General features: G+C 40.6%; 1 protein-coding gene across 2 annotated transcripts; it reads right to left on the bottom strand.

The window, feature by feature from the left end:
• Positions 1-1,310: 1,310 nt before the first annotated feature.
• Positions 1,311-7,951, bottom strand: cdkn2aip (CDKN2A interacting protein). Of its 2 annotated transcripts, none has more exons than XM_003221613.4 (3): positions 7,604-7,949; positions 5,131-5,258; positions 1,311-4,072 (listed from the first exon to the last, which is right to left on the bottom strand). In XM_003221613.4, the coding sequence occupies exons 1-3, from the start codon at positions 7,843-7,845 to the stop codon at positions 2,949-2,951; spliced, it is 1,494 nt and encodes a 497-aa protein (XP_003221661.2). In that variant the 5' UTR covers positions 7,846-7,949; the 3' UTR covers positions 1,311-2,948. The 2 variants fall into 2 exon arrangements, with proteins under 2 accessions (XP_003221661.2, XP_008110036.2); XM_008111829.2 differs by having other exon boundaries at positions 3,848-4,072; positions 5,159-5,258; positions 7,604-7,951.
• Positions 7,952-21,460: the final 13,509 nt, after the last annotated feature.

Here is a 21,460-nt window from a genome sequence, read left to right as displayed (position 1 = left end):
ATGAAGGCTCTCTCGGAACAACTACAGGTTGTGCATGCCTCCCCCGAAAGACGGCTAGTTGGGATGTCTCCCCAAACGCAGAGAAAACGCGTGCTGCACAATGAGAATGTTCAAAAAATATCAAAATGAAAGATCCTCTATGCCACGTTGCCCAACTCAAATATTGCTTTGCAGGCCACATGATGCACAGAACAGATGGGCACTGGAGCAATGGCATGGCAACATGGTACCTGTGGAGATGGACGAGACCTCTTGGTCGTCCTCCCACCCGATGGTCTGATTCATTTCGTATGGCTATAATGTGAGAGACCATGGTCATACAATGGTACACTGGTCAACTTGTGCTCGAAACAGATACAAATGGAGGTGATTAGAGAAGATTTTGTGATCTGCGTGAAAGCTGAGGAACGGATCATCTGTCTAAAAGTCTACCCTAACCTACTCATTTCTCTAAGTAGAAATTTTTAATTCAGTTGTTGTAACTCCTATACCAATGGCAGGAATTATGTGGCTCCCCAGATGTTTACAGAAACAAATTAGGAAGCATGAGTGGATTTACCAAAACAGATGGGAAAATAGCATTTGCTCAAGTGGTAGTTTATCATTCCAACATACACGTGGGCGCATATTTTAAACATTCATCTTTCTAGCTGTTCTAAAAGAAATGTAACTCAAACATAAGTTTGTATAGAAACCAAACAATTGAAAACAAATTTATTTAATTATCTTACTCGAGATGCCACTTTTCATTAACAAACCATTTTGGTACATTGTACCATCCCTACAGAGTTCAAATGCAAGATGTTCATAATCTCAGTACTGGAATTCATCCAATAAATGCACCCCAAATTATATTTCTGTTGTTCAGGTATGTTTCCTGTCTCTATCACCCAATGGAATCATCTTGGTTCCACCTCCCAATACCATGTCAGAGAACCTGCAGAATAAGGTGGGATGAAAAAAAACTGAGCTGCTGCAGGTAAAGGAAGAGGGAAACATAAATCAGAACGAAATCCTCATTTTAAGTAAATTTCGGTCCCTTCTTCCAACTGTAACCCACCTCAATTATTTCAGGAGTTGCCAGCTTCTGGAAAGACTTCCAGAGTTTTTTGGATTACCAAGGAAAAGGTGGGGAGAACCTTTCTTCTGATTAACTTAAAGCTATTTTATCTGGGATCCATACCACTTCATTTGCAGCAGATCATGCAAAATGACTTAGTTTAGCAGCTACAGAAAATACTTGTGTGTGATATTGCTCTTTTGTTTCAGAGACCAAACCGAATGATGAAACGGCATCACAACCTTAAACATACAGTTTTGGTATTTATTTTTGAATCTGCAATATGTCATGCTTTAGAATATTTATTGCATATATAAATGCACTCAAAATTGTGTTGCATCGGTAAAGCAACTTGTGATGGAAGACTAGTTGATTCTTTAACAGCTAAAAACCATTTGACATGCCAAAAACTGCATCAACACAACTCCATGAAAAGCCAAGATCCAGTTAGATTATATTTAAAGTAGACCCACTGGAATATATACAATATTCTAATTTAAGTCCTATTGACTCCAGTGGGGCTAGTTTAACTATGGCTAAAGCTGGATCTACACTGCCCTATATCTCAAGATCTGATCCCAGATTATCTGATTTGAACTGGGTTATATGGGTTTACACTGCCAGATAATCTGGGATCAGATCCTGAGATATAGGGCAGTGTAGAAAGGGCCTAAGTCTGTATCAACCCACAGTTTTAAAACTTTATGCCTTCCAATCAATAGCTTCAACTATTTACATGAAGGAATGTAAAGCAATGTTAGACAGCCCTATGCAAAAACTTGTGAAATACCTTTAGCTTCTAAGTTTCCCTACTGCTGATTACTGTTGAAAGGTCAATCTTACTTAGGGCAAAGCCACAGATACAAATAAGCTCCCGTGCACCAGCAAATGATCTATTAATGCAATGTGGCTTCCTCATTATTCACACAGAACATTTCTTACAGGGTGCTAATTCTTGTACAAGTAGAACTGTATGTGAACAAGACATCACTACAATGTTTTGGATGGGGTATTTCATATTAGTGCAACAGTTTTTTCTCTCTCTAGAACCCAGTTATCACATTCATAAATATATACCAACTACAAAGCAAGAATATAATGCAGACATTTTAATAAAAGTAGAAGATCACATGGGTTGCAGAAATTGCTAATTAATACCACAGGATCAAAAACTTTTTAAAAACTGGTATCAAAGTTATAAAATGGGCTTTAGTTAAAAGTGCTAAATGAAAATTTAAAATCCCCTCCCAAATTATTTCAGACATAAAATATATTTAGAAGCTGTATTTATTCAAAAACTTGAAAATGGAGTCTCACAAAATAGAAGTTAAATCTGCTTCGAGAAGGTTTTAGTGATATCTGGTAATGTTTCTACCGCATGTATATTAAAATACGACCAGCAGAACATTTGCGATTAAGATTTAAATTACTACATCATTAAAGCAATTCAAACAGTTTTAAGAGCCTCATGAACATTATGAGCAACATACAAAACAAATGATTAAATGTCTGACAGAACTTTTAGACAACTTTCTACTATTCACCTACAATACTTCTTGCTGACATATTCATTTGCTGCTAAAAGAAATGAACAGTACTACTACCAAATTATAGGAGTTACAAAATTAGACCACACTGAACAGCAAACTGTACCATAATTATTCTGTTAAAAAATAGAAGACTTAGGTAGACTGTTTATCAAATAAAACAGCACATTAATGTGCTATATATCTTAAGGCATACTTCTTCACACTTTACATCTTTAAAGGATTATTTACATCTGCTACTGGGTGAAAAGAATAATGGTATTTGTTCTGCAGAACTGAGAAATACAAAATATCTGGGAATCTAATCTAGTATACAAAATTAATTTATCTGTGATAAAACATTATTTGCTAGTATATTCAGTGACTACTTCACTGTTTTGCAAAAGTTCTTGAGGATTTCGTAAAGCAGGAGGTAAATTTAGTGGTTTTGATTCTTCATCAAGAAGCACCAAATCTTCCATTTCCCTTCCTTTGTACTTCCTTTTACATAATTTCACAACAACCTTCTTCTTGAGAAACAGTTTCAATGCCTCCCTTGAAGCAACTGCTTTGGCATTTTCCTTACTTTTTCCACAGCCAGTACCCAAGTATACAGATTTGCATCTCAGTTCACAGACCACGTTTTCCTGAGAGCTTTTATTTTGAGGTAAATCGGCCAGCTCTTTCAGTGGAACAAATTCAACATCTAAGGTTGCCTTGACAGACTGAATGGAGGAGTCCAACAGTTCTGCATGATTGACAGTGGGGCTAAACCCTCCAACAGAAACCAACTTCCAAGCAACAGCTTTGTAGAGTCTATTGAAAAATGGCTGCCTCTCTTTTGCATCTTCGCTTGTTAATAACCTGCATGGGATCTTGACAGGGACTGCGCTTGTATGCAAACTGCTTTTTAAAGCCGCAGTACTTTCCGAGCTTAATTTCTTTTCAGATGACAGGGCATTTACAGATTTGGACTCTGGAGGTTTAGTCAAAGAATAATTCATCTTGGATTCAGAGCCAGGCAAAGAAGAAGCCAGAGTTGATTTATGCTTTGTAGATGCTAGAGACTCAATATTAGAAACTTTGGCCTCTGATCTTCCAGTCGTTGATGTGGTGGGTGTTGTGTTTTGGGTCACAGCTGTAGATGCAGTGGGCAATGGCTTTTGAGCCACAGCTGCAGAAGTAGTGGCTGCTGTCGTTTGGGCCACAACCGTAGACACAGTGGGTGCTGTTTTCTGGGACACGGATGTAGATGTGGCTGGCACTGCTGTCTGAGTTGTGGATGCAGCTGATGATGATGATGCCTTCTGGGCCACAACCAAAGGCAACGGCTTCTCTGGAGTTTTCGATGTCTCCTTTCCTGGGCTCTTCACAGCATCTACTTCCATGGGAACGTCTACCTTTGTAGTTTTTATGTCATTGCCTCCAACTTCAGAGGGTTTGTCTGTGCCCATGGCTCGCTTTTTGCAAAGTTCCTCTGATCCTTCTAGAAAATACAAACCAAAATGTCTATAATTCTAAGTAAATTTAATAGTCCATCTCTCAATAAAAAAAAGAACAAACTAGATCCGGAGTTATAAAGTCTTACTTATATTAAAAATCTAAAATGTCATGTAACAAAAGATGCGTTTTCAATCATTTTACAGATGTGCTTCTAAGATAAGACATCACCGTTAGGAGCAAATGATTTTTTTGACTTGTAGTTGCTACAAAACTGGTAACAAAGCAGACTGCACAACATGAAGAACGAAGGTGTGAATTTCCGATGAAAAATTAGGATGAATTGATGATTTGTGAATTTATTAACTAACCTGAGCTAGGCATATCAAATAATAATTAGATTTTTTTTGTGAGGCTTCTCTTAATTTTCGCTCTGGCTCATGTTTATCACTGATGACTGAGCTGAGTGAAATATATTATTTAATTGATGAGTCTCTACAACAATTGTAATTGGTTTTAAATGTTTTAATGCTCAATATTTATTTAATATTTGTTTGTGTTTGTGTGTCCCATGTGATTGTAAAGGCATTGAATGTTTGCCTTATGTATGTAAATGTTGTAATCTGCTCCGAGTCCCCTAGGGGAGAAGGGCGGAATATAAATAAAGTGTATTATTATTATTATTATTATCATCATCATCATTTCTTAACCGCCCCTCTTCTTGGCGGGTTACAACATAGCTAAAAAAGTGTAATCTATAACCAAGACAAAGAGGTTTTTAAGGATTAATTTTAATTGCAGGAAAAATAGTGGGAACTCGAATTTTTTGGTGTAGTTTGCCTTCTATTACAGTTGTTAATCAAGATTTGTGTGCAGGAACATAAAAAGAGGATGTAGTTTGGAATTTGTTTTTGTTAGACATGTTATTGTATGTAGATTTTATTCACAATTTATAAAGGTATCATGCTAGTTAATATGTCTTTATCAAGCAAATTTACCTTGCTAACACCTCAAGATTTCAAAGATTTGTCCAAGAAAAACAGAAATTAACATAAATTTTTACTATACTCCTATACATATTTTTCACAGCTATGATCTGCTAACCATTGCTACTGGATATGCGTCGTTTCACCTTGGAAACCAGGTCATCTCTCAGAGTGTGGGTTGGTGCATTGGTCACTGTGATGCCCGCAGCCATGTCCATCACTTTTTCCATCACTTCTGGAGGATACCTGAATAGGAGAAAGCAACAACAATTAGCGCTTAGACAAAGACTTTATTCCATAATTACTAGTCACCAAAATCCTTACCAAGAGACAAATCATGTTGTTGCTTTACACATAATTTTCCAACCCTCCAGGTTTATTTAAAAAAAAATAAACTTTAATAGTTTTGAACATTTGAAAAGTTTTCTGAACATTTCCAGGTATTTTGTTCATATGCCTAAAGTCAGTGTGCTGGGACCTATAAATCTTAAGTATTTTCTAGCTATGAGTATTTGTCTTGTAAAAAAGAAAATGGGGTGTTTGAATATGGTGATTTTAGAATAATCCTCTAAGAGTCTTATGAAGTGTGCTTGATATAGGCTAATATAATGTACAAACATTTATTCTATTTGGCATCTCATCATAATGTTCACCATTAGACTACATCATAAAATACAAGATAAATCAATGAAAAATAATAATGTAAAAATATACACAATTTGGACGAGCTTGAATAAGCAAAAAGAAAAAAAGGCTACAGTAACAGATCTAATTTATCATAGGGTTCAATGATTATAACCTATTTTCTGAGCTGAAAATTGTCAAATCAATTTTTTTCTGCATTAGCCAACCAGGCTTTGACATGCAAACTGAATAGGTTATAATATCAAAGAACAGACCCTATGTGCACCATTATAGTTGTGAGAATGATAGGAATACAGAAAACCACAACTGTATTATCAATATAGGCCGATCTCTAAACTAGTACTTGGCATATAGAGCTAAGGCAATGAAAAGGAACAAAACTGATTGCCAGTTGCTTGATGAAATAGCTCTTTGTCATGTGAGTCAGGCCGGAGCTACACTGCCATATAATCCAGTTTCTGAATCCAGATTCTCTGCTTTGAACTGAATTAGCTGTGTCTAGATTAGCAGATAATCTAGTTCAAAGCAAATAACACTCTGTAAAAGCATTTGGAAAAAAATCTGTTCCTGGTTTGAAAGCGTTATTTCCTGCTTAATTGTGCGGAACTTAGAATCATAGAATCCTAGAATTGGAAGAGACCTCATGGGCCATCCAGTCCAACCCCCTGTCAAGAAGCAGGAAAATTACATTCAAAGTACCCCCCGACACATGGCCATCTAGCCTCTGCTTAAAAACTTCCAAAGAAGGAGCCTCCACCACACTCTGTGGCAGGGACTTCCACAGCTGAACAGCTCTTACAGTTAGGAAATTCTTCTAATGTTCAAGTGGAATCTCTTTTATTGTAGTTTGAAGCCATTGTTCCACGTCTCCAGGGCAGCAGAAAACAAGCCTGCTCCCTCTTCTCCATGACTTCCCCTCACATATTTATACATGGCCCTCACAGTCTCCTCTCTGCCTTCTCTTCTGTAGACTAAACATGCCCAGCTCTTTAAGCCGCTCCTCATAGGCTTATTCTCCAGAACCTGATCATTTTAGTCGCCGTCCTCTGGACACATTCCAGCCTGTCAACATCTCCCTTAAATTGCAGTGCCTAGAATTGGACACAGTAGCTGTTATACTCCAAAAAATTTGTTCTCTGTGCCTGCCACAAACTATGTCGAATTGGTTGAGACTTGATGAGATATTAATTGAAAAGTTAGAGCCAAATGTGCTGCAGGATGTCACACATACACACACAAAAGGTTTTGTTGCAGTTTAATAAACTTTCCCCATGTTTTTATGATAGAACCAATTAGGGAATTACCTTCATATTACGTAAGGATAAGTTCATGGGTGAGAATGGGGAGGTGGCAGGATTGGGGAAAAATACTTGTATTTTGACTGTGGAATATCAAGACTGTATATCTCTCTGTGTGTGTATTCCACAATTTTTTTTAAAAGAACCAATTAGGAAGTGACATTTATAACCCAGGGACAAAACAAAAATAGTGTCACATAGTGTGATGTAGATTCAGAAACTGGATTACATGGCAGTGTAGACAGGGCCTGGGAAATAAAGTGAGGGATGCAGAATGGCTGGTGCGAGATGACATGTGTACGAGGGGAAAGGAGGAAGGAAAGAAAGGAAGAGGAAAAGAAGAGAAAGAAAAAGAAGAGACAGGAAGAAAGAATGGAAAGAAGAGAGGGTATAAGGAAGGCATGGGCAAACTTGGGCCCTCCCCTCCAGGTGTTTTGGACTCCAACTCCCACCATTCCTAACAGCCTCAGGCCCTTTCCTTTTCCCCCTCAGCCGCTTAAGCGGCTGAGGGGGAAAAGGAAGGGGCCTGAGGCTGTTAGGAATGGTGGGAGTTGGAGTCCAAAACACCTGGGGGGAGGGCCCAAGTTTGCCCATGCCTGCTAGTAAGTGTATAAAAAGGAAGAGCGGATAGCGAGGGCCCAGGCTCACCGGCACCCGAGGAAGACGTGGTTGGCCCACACCATGGAGAAGGAAATCAGGCGCCGCAGCTCCGCGCCCTCTTCCTCCCGGCTTTCCTCTCCGCCGTTGCGCAGGAGGAACTCCCGGCGGTACTTCCAGTGGTGCTCGGGTTCGCACTCCGCGCGGAGCCGCTCCACCCAGGCCTCGCCGTCGCCCGCTTCCCCCATTTCTTCGCTTCCTCTTCCTCCTCCGCCGCCGCCGCCGTCGGCCATGGCCCCGGCCTCAACAGCGTCACTCCAGAGCTCAACCGCCGGAGCGAGTCATCACCCTGCGCGCTCGAAATCCGGTGGCCCATTATGACCTCACTTCCGGTGTCGAGGTGCGTTTCTAACCCTTTGCTGCTCCTACGTATATAGGAGATGGGTTTGAGTGTTGCTTTGGCTACAAACAACACTTCCGGCTTCTCTACGCCTACATTTGTGTATAGGCTAAGAAGGCAGCATAAAAATAAGGAAGATGGGTTGCTTTGACTTTTCCGGGCTGTGTGGCCATGTTCTAGATGCATTTTCTCCTGACGTTTCGCCCACATCTATGGCAGGCATCCTCAGAGGTTGTGAGGTCTGTTGGAAGCTAGGCAGTTAGGGTTTATATATCTGTGGAAAGTCCAGGATGGGAGAAAGAACTCTTGTCTGAGGCAGGTGTGAATGTTGCAAACGACCATCTTGATTAGCATTTGTCCATTCTATTTTTATAGCATTTTTACTCCTTGCCGTATATAGTCTTTAGGTGTATGCCTCCTCCAGCACCTTAATGGGATAATAGTCCCTGGTACCTACCTCTTTCTTAATCTGTACTGTACAGAATTATTTGCACTTTTCTGGCCCACTACCCTTTTTAGGAGCCAACCCAGGTTTTTATCAAAGTGCGCTTATTGTTTATTGGTATTTGTGATTTTATTTGTCTGATTTGTTTTTATTGCTTTTATATTGCTTGTTGCCTGGGCTTGGCCCCATGTAAGCCGCCCCGAGTCCCCTCGGGGAGATGGGGCAGGGTATAAAAATAAAATAAATTAATAATAATAATAATAATAATCATCATCATCATCATCATAATTAATGGCCTTGCAGAGCACTTGATGAGCCAGCCTGGGCACAGCATATTATTTGAGAATACAGAAATGCTGGACCACTCCAAAGACTACACAGATAAGCCATTGAAATCCACGAGCATGTGGACAACTTCAACAGAAAGGAGGAAACCATGAAAATGAACAAAATCTGGCTACCAGTATTTAAAAAACCTCTAAAACCAAAACAGCAAATAAGCAACAACACTTTGAAAAGAGTGGAATTCCAGACAAGAAACAATCAGGGCCAACTGACACCACCCAACAAAGGATTCCCTCAGGCCAGAAGCAGCTAGGCTTTGAATCTGCAAGGCTTTTAAATGATAATCAGACTGGCCATTTGCCGGAATCATTGGGTTGCTGTGAATTTTCTGGGCTGTGTGGCCATGTTCCAGAATGCTAATCAAGCTGGCCATTTGCAGCATTCACACTTGCCTCAGAGAAGAGTTCTTTCTCCCATCCTGAACATTCCACAGATATATAAACCCCACTTGCCTAGTTTCCAACAGATCTCACAACCTCTGAGGATACCAGCCATAAAGAGAATGCTTCTGGAACATGGCCATACAGCCAGGAAATATCACAGCAGATCAATTATTCCAGCCATGAAAGCCTTTGACAACACAATAAGGAAGATCTTTAATCGACTCTGGCTGGATCTACATTACCCTATATCAGTGATAGGCAACCTTTTGCGCTTGGTGTGTCAAAATTTGCCAAAAAACCTAGCATGACTTGGGTGGTGTGTCACTTCAAGAAAAAAACCCATAATTTCGCAATAGGTATAGTTTAAATAACAAAAATGTATAATATAATTATAATATATAACCCCTCAATGGATTGTCACCTTGACATGGTGAGGGGGCTTGCGTGTTCCGATGAACCTGTGGGCACAACCACCGGAGTCTCACACTCCCAGGAGTGGCCACAGGGGAGGATCCAGACCAAGAACAATCCGAAGACCCAAAGACCTCAACGGCGGAGCAGGTAGAGGATAACATGGTACATGTTACAACGGCTGTGAAGGCGGAAGAAGGCTGCAACAGACTGAGAAGCCACTCTCGTTGTGTCAATCACACCACTGCTGGGACCTCAATCTGTGAAGACTGTGTGTTGGCCGGCTGTCCACCGACCTCCACACATTAAAAAAAAAAAATCATGCACAGGCATCTTCCAAGAAATGGAGGACCATCATCCTCGAACTACGAGGGATCGCCTAAGATATGAAGAAGATAACTGTATTTAATAAACCAAAAACTATTTAACTTACCTGCTTAGTGACTTCTTTGTTCATCCATCAGTCGGTTTCTTTTGTTGGTCTTGATATGATTTAACTTGTGTGGGGTGCTGTGAACTAAGATAAGTGAGGGGAGGTAGAATTCTTTAACTAACCTGCCTATTAATGACTTGTTGAATTTCATTGGCTAAATCTTCAATTGAAGGCTGGTATTTTGTACACTTCAAGCCCAAGCAAGCGCTACTAACGTCATCTGTCAATCTGTTTCTTGTGTTGATTTTGATATTATTTAACGCTGAGAATAAGGTCTCACAAAAATATGTAGAAGGAAAAATTGTGAGTAAAGCCATTGCTATATTTTTCAGTGTGCTAAAAGTGTCTGGTACAGTGTGCCCTCACTTTTCGTGGGGTTTAGGTTCCAGGCCTGCCCGTGAAATGTGAAAAACTGCGAAGTAGTGGCACTCCATTTATTTCAATAAATATAGCCCCCTACTCTCCCTCCCTCTTTTCCTCTTTTAATGTACTGTACTGTATTTCTTGTTCTTCCTGAGGCTGGCACAAGCAGGGCCTACTGGCCCTACCTGCAGGCGGCTGAGGAGGAAGCGCGGGCTGGGTCACGTGCCTCAAACTGAGTCCTTTTGTGCCTGTGAGGGGAGGGCGGGCCGGATGGGAAAATCCACGAAACAGCGAATCCACAGAACCCAAACCGCAAATTAGTGAGGGAGCACTGTAATCGGTTCCAGGCACTCCAAATTTCTTGTTCGTAGTGGCACTCCTCCTCAGTTCATTCATCACTATGGTAAGTGCCTAGATTTGAATGGCAACTATATGAGTTGTGGTATTTGGGTGTGGCTTTCGACTGCATATGGTAAATGTTTTCTCTTCTACTTTGTTCATTTTTAATTCCAAAACGTAATCTACTTTCTGGATAACCCACGTATTTCGTTTCCTGATGTACTTGTTGGCACTGATACTAACTTTATCAACTCTTCTCTCATTGTGAGACCATCAGAATATCGACCAATAATGGCCAACTGAGCATGTGATGTGTCATCAGTAGTTTCATCAAGAGAGATCGAAAAATATTTATAATTACTTATGTCTCTCTTTAATTGATGTTGTATGTTTGTGTTCAGTCTCATTCGGTCCTTTATGATATTTCTACTGAGTTTTAACTCAGATATTCTCTTAATAATTGCATCTTTATTCTGCATATCGTGAAATAGAACTGGTGCACATCTTAGGAGAGTTTCTTTAATACATTCTCCCTCACTGAGTGCTTTTCTATGCTGAGCTATGGAGTGAGCCATGCTCAAAGTTGCAGATGTTAAATTTGTAGAGCCTTTTACAAATTTAAGAATGGAATTAGATTGGCTCTTATAAAGGTGTAGCTGCCTGGAAATGTATTCCTTCCTTTCAGCCTCACTTTTTTTTCAAGAGCTGGGAATGATTAGTCTCAAAATGTCTATTTATATTCCATGTTCTGCTTACTATCGTTCCAGTATATAGAACACAAAATGATCTGCCATTTTTTTCTATAGTGCCATACATCTCGGTCCATGTCTTTTGAAAGGGTTGGCTACTGCTACTACCACTTTCTTTACTTAACCTTGGTTTTTTATTTTTTGGGTTCTCCATGGGGAGGGAGGGGGAGGGGGGGTAGTGACAGAAGATAGAATTATAGATAGCCTGTTAGCCCTCCAGGCAATTAGGGGTTAATTAGCCTAACCGGCCACAAGATGGCACATGTAACTGTCTTTTAGGAAAGGGCAGGGTTAATAAGCAGAAATAGGGGTTAATAAGGATACACAACAGCAATAAGGATACACAACAGCAATAGTGGTTTAAAGCAGATAATCTGCGACCCCCCCTCCTGAAACAGCTTCACTGGTTGCCTATTTGCTTCCTGGCCCAATTTAAAGTGCAGGTTATTACCTATAAAGCCCTACATGGTTCAGGTCCTGTCTATTTACTCGACCGCATCTCTCCTTATGAACCTGTTTGAGCTTTAAGATTGGCTGGGGAGGCCCTCCTCTTGATCCCACCTCCATTGCAAGCCAGGCTGGTGGGGATGAGGGAGAGGGCCTTCTCAATAGTGGCCCCCCTGGGTCTGGAATGCCCTCCCCCAGGGAGATCAGTCAAGCAACAACCCTCATGACTTTTAAGAAGGACTTAACGACTTGGCTATTCAAACAGGCCTTTTAAATTATTAGTTAGTCCCCTTAATGTGGGCGAGATCTTTGTTAGTGGATACGCTTCGACTCGGTTATTTTGGCTTTATTTATAGGAATTAATCTGTTTTAACTAATATTTTACACCCCTTATTGCTTATTGTCTATTTTGTTCTTTTATATTGACATGTTATGCTATATAAATAAAGTTGTTGTTGTTGTTGTTATTCCAAAGCCAGCAGTTTGAAGCAGCTAGATATTTGTGTATTTTCTTTTATGGAAATTAACCAAACAGTCATTACTTGCATCTATACACCACACCACATTATTGGTAAAAGCTCATATATCTTTGCATATGCAAATTCGGGTTCACATCCCATAATAGTCTGGGGGCATTACCATATTAAAGTCTCTTCCCTGGGCATGATTTTTAGCATTAAAACGAGCACCAAGTTCAAAATCTTCATTTTAATTGGGTGCATTCTCATTATTTGGCTCTCTATTATTTATCTCATCCTTGATACCTGTTTAAACACCCTCTTACTTGACAAAGAAGACATTATCCAGAATTATTGTTGTTGTTGTTGTTGTTGTTGTTATTATTATTATTATTATTATTATTATTATTAGGAGCCCCCAGATGGCGTAGTGGACTAAGTGACTTGAAGGTTGGGTTGCTGACCTGAAAGCTGCCAGGTTCGAATCCCACCTGGGGAGAGTGTGGATGAGCTCCCTCTATCAGCTCCAGCTCCATGCGGGGACATGAGAGAAGCCTCCCACAAGGATGGCAAAAACATCAAAACATTCGGGCGTCCCCTGGGCAACGTCCTTGCAGACGGCCAATTCTCTCACTCCAGAAGAAGCAACCCCGGTTGCTCCTGACACGAAAAAAAAAAATTATTATTATTACCGTCATCTTCATTATTATCCCATTTTCCCCTCTTAAATGAGACTCAAGAGCAATTTGGAGGAGATTAATAAAGGAAAACTGTTCAAGTTCATTGTTATAGTCTTTTAAAACTCTTTATTTCTTTACTTATAGGGTCTTTAGCCCTTTGCTCTCTGATACCATGCCCAACACGAATACTGAAGTTAATACAGAAGCTGTATTCCTGAGCATCACTCCTTTAACAGAAAATTATTCATATTTACTTGAGTATTATGCACCATTGAATCTAATGCATACCTCAATTTTCAAAACCCTGAAACAAAAAAAAGTATTTTCTGGCAGATGTAATGCCCCCTTTGTAATTTAGCCAAAAACAGTGTGCATTACAATTGTTGCCTTCTTATAATTCCTTCTTTAAAAACAAAAGTGTTAGAACACCAAAGTTTCCAGTAATGGAAAAGAAAACCTTAGGTGCATCTCTGCTATAGAATGAATCAATTTTAATTGCTTTGGTCCAATGCTATGGGATCATGGAGGCTGTCTCGAGCCTTCTCTGCCAAAAGATGCTGGTGCGTCACCAGACTACAAATACCAGGATTGAATCACATTGAGCCATGGCAATTAAATTAGTGGTGATTTCCCTCAAATAGGAGCTCCAAGGCCCCTTCCACACAACTGTATAAATATCCATATTGAACTGGATTATATGGCAATGTAGACTCAGATAATCCAGTTTAAAGCAGATATTGTGGATTATCTGCCTTGTTATTCTAGATTATTTGGCTATGTGGAAGGGCTCCAGGTGCTTCTGAAGCTTTGGCTCAGCACTAAGATTATCATATTATGCAAATCTAATGTGCACCCTAATTTTGTAAAGGCAATTTAGCCAAAAAAAGGTGAGCACTAGATTTGAGTATATACAGTAGATTGTGGGCCAGAAATAACATAGAAAGAAAGGAAATAAATTCCTACCACAAAAAGAAGAGCATTCCACGTTTTAGCACGTTTTTTATTCTACACAAATGAACTAACAAAGTGCATGTGTGATATGAAACAATGAGGTAATCCTTGTGTAAATAACATTTTAAACTTTGTAGAGACCACCTGAAGATATCTTCCAATATGCATCTCTAGATTACTTTTATTATTTACCAATCTTCACATTTCTCATGATTTTCATGTTTATCTGCTCTGCCCCTTTTTCTCTGTTTTGGTATTCTTAAATGCTCAGTAAAAGATTTTAAAAGTAGCTGTTGTTAACTTTGCCTATTGCAGACAGGCATGTGGGGCTACAGTGGGATCAGCTGGAGTAGAATCCAGCACGTTCTCAGCTCACAGTTTGTTTCCTGCATAGTTTACTGTAGTCATACTTCTGCAACTTGACACCGAAAATCTATTTTGCCAACCCTCCTCCTTATCTTTTCAATGTCAATCCTGTTAGAAAAGCTTTCAAGCAGATAGAGGAGGAGGACAAAAGTGGGAGCTAGGAAAGTTAGATGAAAGTAGAGCTTCACTGTAAGAGGCTTCCTCTTCATCCTGGAAAGAAGTGACAAGTGGAGCTCCGCAGGGTTTGATCCTGGGCCTGGTTCTGTTCAACATCTTTATTAATGACTTAGATGAAGGGTTAGAAGGCATGATCATCAAGTTTGCAGACGACACCAAATTGGGAGGGATAGCTAATACTCCATAAGACAGGAGCAGAATTCAAAACGATCTTAACAGATTAGAGAGATGGGCCGAAACAACAAAAGGGAGGTTAATAGGGACAAATGCAAGATACTACACTTAGGCAGACAAAAATGAAATGCAAAGTTACAGAATGGGGGACGAATGGCTCAACAGCAGTACATGTGAAAAATATCTTGGACAACAAGTTAAACATGAGCCAACAATTTTTATTATGTTCGGCTAAAAACCTCAATGGGATTTTGACCTGCATAAACAGGAGTATAGTGTCTAGATCCAGAGTAGTCATGCTACCCCTCTATTCTGCCTTGGTCAGATCACACCTGAAATACTGTGTCCAATTCTGGGCACAGCAATTGAAGGGAGATGTTGACAAGCTGAAAGATGTCCAGAGGAGGGCGACTAAAATGATCAAGGGTCTGGAGAATAAACCCTATGAGGAGCGGCTTAAAGAACTGGACATGTTTAGCCTGCAGAAGAGAAGGCTGAGGGGAGACATGATGGCCATGTATAAACATGTGAGGGGGAGTCATAGGGAGGAGGGAGCAAGCTTGTTTTCTGCTGCCCTGCAGACTAGGATGCGGAACAATGGCTTCAAACTACAGGAAAGGAGACTCCACCTGAACGTTAGGAAGAACTTCCTAACTGTGAGAGCTGTTCAGCAGTGGAACTCTCTGCCCTGGAGTGTGGTGGAGGCTTTTAAGCAGAGGTTGGATGGCCCTCTATCGGGGGTGCTTTTCCTGCTTCTTGGCAGGGGGTTGGACTGGAGGGCTCACAAGGTCTCTTACAACTTTATGATTCTAATAGAGGGTATGCTTGATCCAGAGGCCATGGTTTTTGTCCTCGGTCTTTGTACAACTTTCCATTCCAAATGTTTTTCAGCATTCTTCCTCTAACTTCTCTACACTGAGTCTTTAAATATTCAAGCACTGTTAACATTTCTGCATGACTTGGTCTCAGTCATTCCAGGGAGAGTATTATTCCCTAATGCCAGGGTGCCCAAGAAAATATATCATCACTTGTTGGGATAACCTAAAATAATGCAAGAATTTCCTTCTATCACTTGGAAGCCCCTTCTTTACTGACATATATCCCAGATTCTCAAAGCAGATAATCCACAATATCTGCTTTGAACTGGATTATCAGAGTCTACACTATAATCCAGTTCAAAGCAGATAATCTGGATTTTATATGGCAGTGTAGAAGGGGTCAAAATCAATTTAGATTTGATGTTAATCACATTTTTGCAGGAACAGATTTTCTGCTGAGAACAGCTGCTTTACACCAATCATTCACTGTGATCCTATTTGATTATACATATATAATAGACAATTTAATCAATATTTTATTTTTAAAATAAAAAACCTTGGGTGGTATCCTATTCAACATCAACTTGAACACACAGCTGCAAGAAGTTATTTTTTCTGTATTGTTTTGTTGTTTTCCATATCATTTTGGAGTCAGAAAAATACCTTGAATGCTCTATAGTTTATTACGTCTCCTTCTGTGGTTGTGATATTCTCATTAATTCCACTGGATGGCACTGAAGGAGACAAGATCACATGTAAATAGCTTTACAAATCTAACACAATTTTGAAAGTGAATTTAGGGCTTATAGCTGATTTGCATGACTGTCAAGGAAATGCTAGCGGATTTGTAATTCTGTTAGATTTGTAATCATAAACATAACTGAAGCAGCACTATGGAACATTTTGTGACTGTGCTCCTCTGGTCTATCAAAGTATGTGAAGCACTGAGCTTTGGAATTTAGATTTGGCAGGACGCCTAGATTCATGTTTAAAGATTTGTAGAGCGTTGCTTAATATCATGTCGTAATTCCAGGTAGAATTGGAAGCTCATTTCTTGCTCAGAGTCCTTATCATCCCCTCCTCAAACCAAGATATACATTATATATTGTATTAGTCACTAGCTATATTTAGATCCTGCCTGTTCTCCCATCACCTCAAAGTCACTTACATGACTCCCTTCCCAATTTAGTCTCACAATAACCTTGTAAAATAGGTCACACTGAAAGGGAGTGACTGGCCTAAAATTGTCCAGTTTATGTCATAACTCAAAGAGATTACACTCTAAAGCCTGATGTCAATCGGCAGCCCCCCCTCCCCAGGTTAAAATATTAAATTAACGAAGACGGCACCGCAGCAGAAAGTTCCGCAGGTGGTGGTAGCCTGAAGTTCGGTTGATAGGTTATGTAAACATTTGCAGGACTGGGAGAGCCCGGCAGCAGCTACTAGTGATACATTCAGCAACAACCTTTCCCTTTTTTATTAGTAATCCCTTAATAAATGTGCACCTTGGTGCATTATCCTCTATGCTTGCTTCATTGTATCTTCTTTGCTTCCTGAGCATTTCCCTTCCTCTCTTGCCTCTCACAGTTGGCCTCGGTTGCCCACATGGTCTGCCCAGCGGGGCTTCCCTCTTTCCTTCTCCCCTAATACCACTTCCCTGCACCCCAACTAACCCCTTAACCAACCTTCACCCTCATGATGTCAAGGCCTCCATTCGCTGGGTCCATCCCGGTATCCACGGATCCCCTGTGTATGTGTTCCCCTTGCCGCGTGGATAACCAGGCCTCCGTTCGCCAGGTCTCCCTCACTGTCCACGGACTCTCATTTGTGTGTTTGTTTAATATGTTATATTTTATGTCTTAGTATAAAGCCACTTTAATGGCCTTTCACCAGCATCTCATGACCCAGGAACTGACTCCAGCAGTTTTCCTGCGCATCATCTAAACACAAAGGACTCAAGCACCCATCATCTCTGGGGCCAATCCATCTCTATTGGCCCCATAACCCCGACTGTGCAGGGAATGACAAGATCCACTCACAAGGCAACCCACCCTTTGTACAATTACCTGGACATTACAAAATACACTAATCACCTGGCATGACTGCCCTGGTGCCGGGAGGTCATGTCCAGTTTTCCCAAACTGACATTTCCCCTTTCCAAGGACTGGATTTGCTAATCCTATCACTTTGGCCAATGATCTGTAGGAAACATGATGGGCATGGTTACTATAGGTGGGTGCCCAACCCACTTTAATGGATCATTCATCAGCACAGGAGCCCCTGGTGGCAAAGTGGGTAAACCTTTGTGCCGGCAGACTACTGACTTGAAGGTTGGGTTGCTGACCTGAAGGCTGCTGGTTCAAATCCAACCCGGGGAGAGTGTGGATGAGCTCCCTCTTGAAGGAGACAAGATCAGCTCTAGCTCCATGCCGGGACATAAGAGAAGCCTCTCACAAGGATGGTAAAGCATCAGACATCTGGGCGTCCCCTGGGCAACGTCCTTACAGATGGCCAATTCTCTTACACCAGAAGCGACTTGTAGTTTCTCCAGCCGCTCCTGACACAAAGAAAAAAAATCATCAGCACAAAGGACACTCCATAACCTGCATGGGACCTGATAGCCCCTCTTTGTTCTGTCCCTCTGCTGGGACAATGGTAATCCACTCAGAACTCTGCATTCCTTTGTCTCCTGGACCGTTCCAGCCAATGTCCAGCCATTGGAGAACAGAAATCGGCATTGGAAGCGGGGAACGCTCTCCAATTGGCTGGCAGGCACCACAGTCCTGCCTCTTCAAGAGAATCCTCCTTAGCTGGTAATGATGTCAACAAGGCTCCTCCAATCAGCGTGGCGCCAGCTCCAACATAGGTGGGCACGGGAAAAACAAAGGACTAGAATGTATAAAATATATGCTTTGCTTGTAAAAAGGATCTCAGCTTTCTTTTGCGGTTTACCACAAGCTGGCAGCCAAATCAGCTGACTTGAATAAACAACCTCAGTGGCTTCTTCAGCTTCATGAGATTTCTTGATTGGGGAACATTGGATTACTTCTTCGTCTTGCTAGGCACACGAATCCACAGGCGGTCCATTGCCAGTACTGGTATCCACTTAATGGGACTCGGCATCTCGTAAATTGCTCTATCCACGACCCGGATCTCACTATCCACGGCCGGTTCAAATTGCTCTATTTCAACCCCACACTATAACAGTACATAAAGCAGCACCTTCTCACCGTTTCTCTCTTTCCTCCTGGAACAACAATATGCGCCATAGGAAGAAAGGGGAGAAAAGTTCTCTCCTTATCCAACTTCCAACTTTTTCACTTTGTATCCCTCAGTCTCTTCTGCAAAATAAATAAAGAAAAAATAAATAAATAAAAGTACAAAATGATAGAAATTGCTATCTCTACTCTGTTTCAGACTTTCAAAGGTGCCAAAATTCCTCTCTTCCATACAAACATCTGTTTGTCAGTTTCGAGTAGCATAATTACAATTATTAGCATGCACAGGCAGACAGGAAAATTAGGACACTGTATTGTCTTTACCTTTCAAAGGAAATTGTGTTCACATGATATTTTAATCTAATAGTAAGGGGGAGATGACAAAAATTGGAACTATGCATACAGCAGCACCTAAAGGAATCCTTAGTAAATAGCTTTCCATGCTTGGCGAAGCTGAGATACTAGGCTGAGTTTCTAAAACTAACATTGTTCCAGAAATTCCATTTTTTTAAAAAGCCATCACAAAGGGTCTCGAAATGAATGACTAGTCTCTAGCATTTCCAGAAGAACTACATGATTAACTTAGAATTGAACCAAAAAGTGCCCTTCTCTCCCCTCTTAGATTTTTAGAAGGTTATTAGTTATCTGTAGAGCCAGAGAACAGCAGGTCCTTCTACACAGGCATGGGCAAACTTCAGCCCACCAGGTGTTTTGGAATTCAACTCCCAGAAATCCCAGCCAGCTTACCGGCTGTTAGGAATTGAGGGAGTTGAAGTCCAAAACACCTGGAGGGCCGAGGTTTGCCCATGCCTGTTCTACACTGACTGCTAATTCCCGAGTTGGGTGGAAGCTCAAATCCTGGCTCAGAATTCCGTTAACTTATAACAGGATCTGCCCTGTACATCATTCAGCTTCTGTGGGGCTAATCCATTGAACAGCAACCTAAGTGGTCAGTGTAGATGAGCCCAATGTCTTCTTCTTCCATTAATGGGCAATGGGAAAGTGCTTTCAATGGGGTCCTATTTGGGATGGGAAAATCTGTATGTGTCCCATCAGCAGTGATACTTTTTAAAAGGCCATAGAGTTATCAATCTGTGGGTCACCAGTTGTTTTGGTCTTCAACTTCCAGAAATCCTAACAGCTGGTAAACTGGCTGGGATTTCTGGGAGTTGTAGGCCAAAACACCTGGGTACCCACAGGTTGAGAATCATTACCATAGAGTAATGTAGGAGTGTATAGGTAGAGTGAATATGCATCCCGTCTAAATGCAGTATGCACCCAGTCCTTTAAAAAAATATGAGATGCATACTGATATAAAAGGATTATTTTAGATTAGTTTAGCTCTAAGGACTTTATTATATCAACCTGTTATCTCTTTGCAGTTGAGTTGTTTAAATAAGCAGAAACATAGCATTATTGGACTTACTGCTTTCACACCTTGCTGCAATTGTACAGTACTGGCAGTTTGTTGATATAAATTCCTGCAATCAGTCTACCTACTCGAAGCAAACAGGCTAGGAAATTTTACCACAATTGTACAGTCACACAGTTCTGGCATTTCCTCAAGACTTTCCTCCACTTTGCAACATCAGGACTGCAGGGAACGGACATCATCGTGCAAGAAAGAAGGGGGGGGGGGGAGAACAGTGATATTGGAATCCTTGGTGAGTTTTTCTCTTCAATTAAGCAACAATAAGCACAATGCAACTACACGAGAGACACAATGTCATGCGGTAATCCACTCTGATCCAAAGGCACTTTTATCCTGCCATAATTGTACTTTATCAGCCTTGTGTGATAAAGTCATAAGACTCACTACACTGATATGTAAATGTATTTAACACAGAAGTCATCTGATACCAAAAGCTATTCAGGCATGATATTAAAATACATTATATTGGTGTTGGACAATGTTATTTCAATGCCACAGGCAAACAGCATAACATATACATTTAGAGTCAGAGAGTCAGTTTTACCATGACAAAACAGATGCTAGCTTTCAAAGGTTATTGTTTTGAAACTTATTATCTGTTTCGGGCAAATACAAATGTGTTTAGCTTAGGAAAATAGGCAAGTAAGCAGTGACATAAAAAGTGTGAGAAATTAGACATGATGTGGAGAAAATATACTGATGTTAGATCATTCACTGTAATTGAATGGAGGAATGTTCAAGACATGCAAAAAGACATATTTTGTTACATAGCACAAAGTGAAACAAATTCACAGCTGCAAGATGTACTGACTTCTGCCAGCTTGGATGGCTTTATAAAAAAGGGAACAAATTAATTCAGGGAGCTTAGGACCATCAATTACTACTAGTCAAGTTGGCCATATATATATCACCTCCAGTCCTAGAGGCAATATGTTTGAAGTGGATGGAGCAGTCACATTTATGTCTTGCTGGCAGATTTCCTGTAAGCAACTGGTTGAGCGAACAAACTGTTGGATCTGTTAGGTCTTTTGTCTCAACTTCTTAAGCTTATATGAATCAACCTTAAAGAAGAATTTCTTGCTTCTTTCCTATTCTATTTTACTTTCCATTGCCCTATTTATGCTGACCACAGCAAATGAGTACACAAACACACACACACACACACACAAATATGTGCTGAGATCATGCCTGCAACTCTGGGAAATAATCTCTTTCTAGATTTGCTTCATCTTTGTAAACTCCTTCTTCTTCTTCTCACTGTGAAATGGCCTATGGCTAAATTGTCAATAAATTCAGTGTTGCAGATTGCCTCTGTAGCA

The sequence above is a fragment of the Anolis carolinensis genome, chromosome 5 (genome assembly GCF_035594765.1).
Source record: "Anolis carolinensis isolate JA03-04 chromosome 5, rAnoCar3.1.pri, whole genome shotgun sequence".
In the NCBI taxonomy this organism is placed as follows: domain Eukaryota; kingdom Metazoa; phylum Chordata; class Lepidosauria; order Squamata; family Dactyloidae; genus Anolis; species Anolis carolinensis.
The sequence above is the reverse complement of the archived record's forward strand: the minus strand, read 5'-3'. Positions and strand labels throughout refer to the sequence as shown.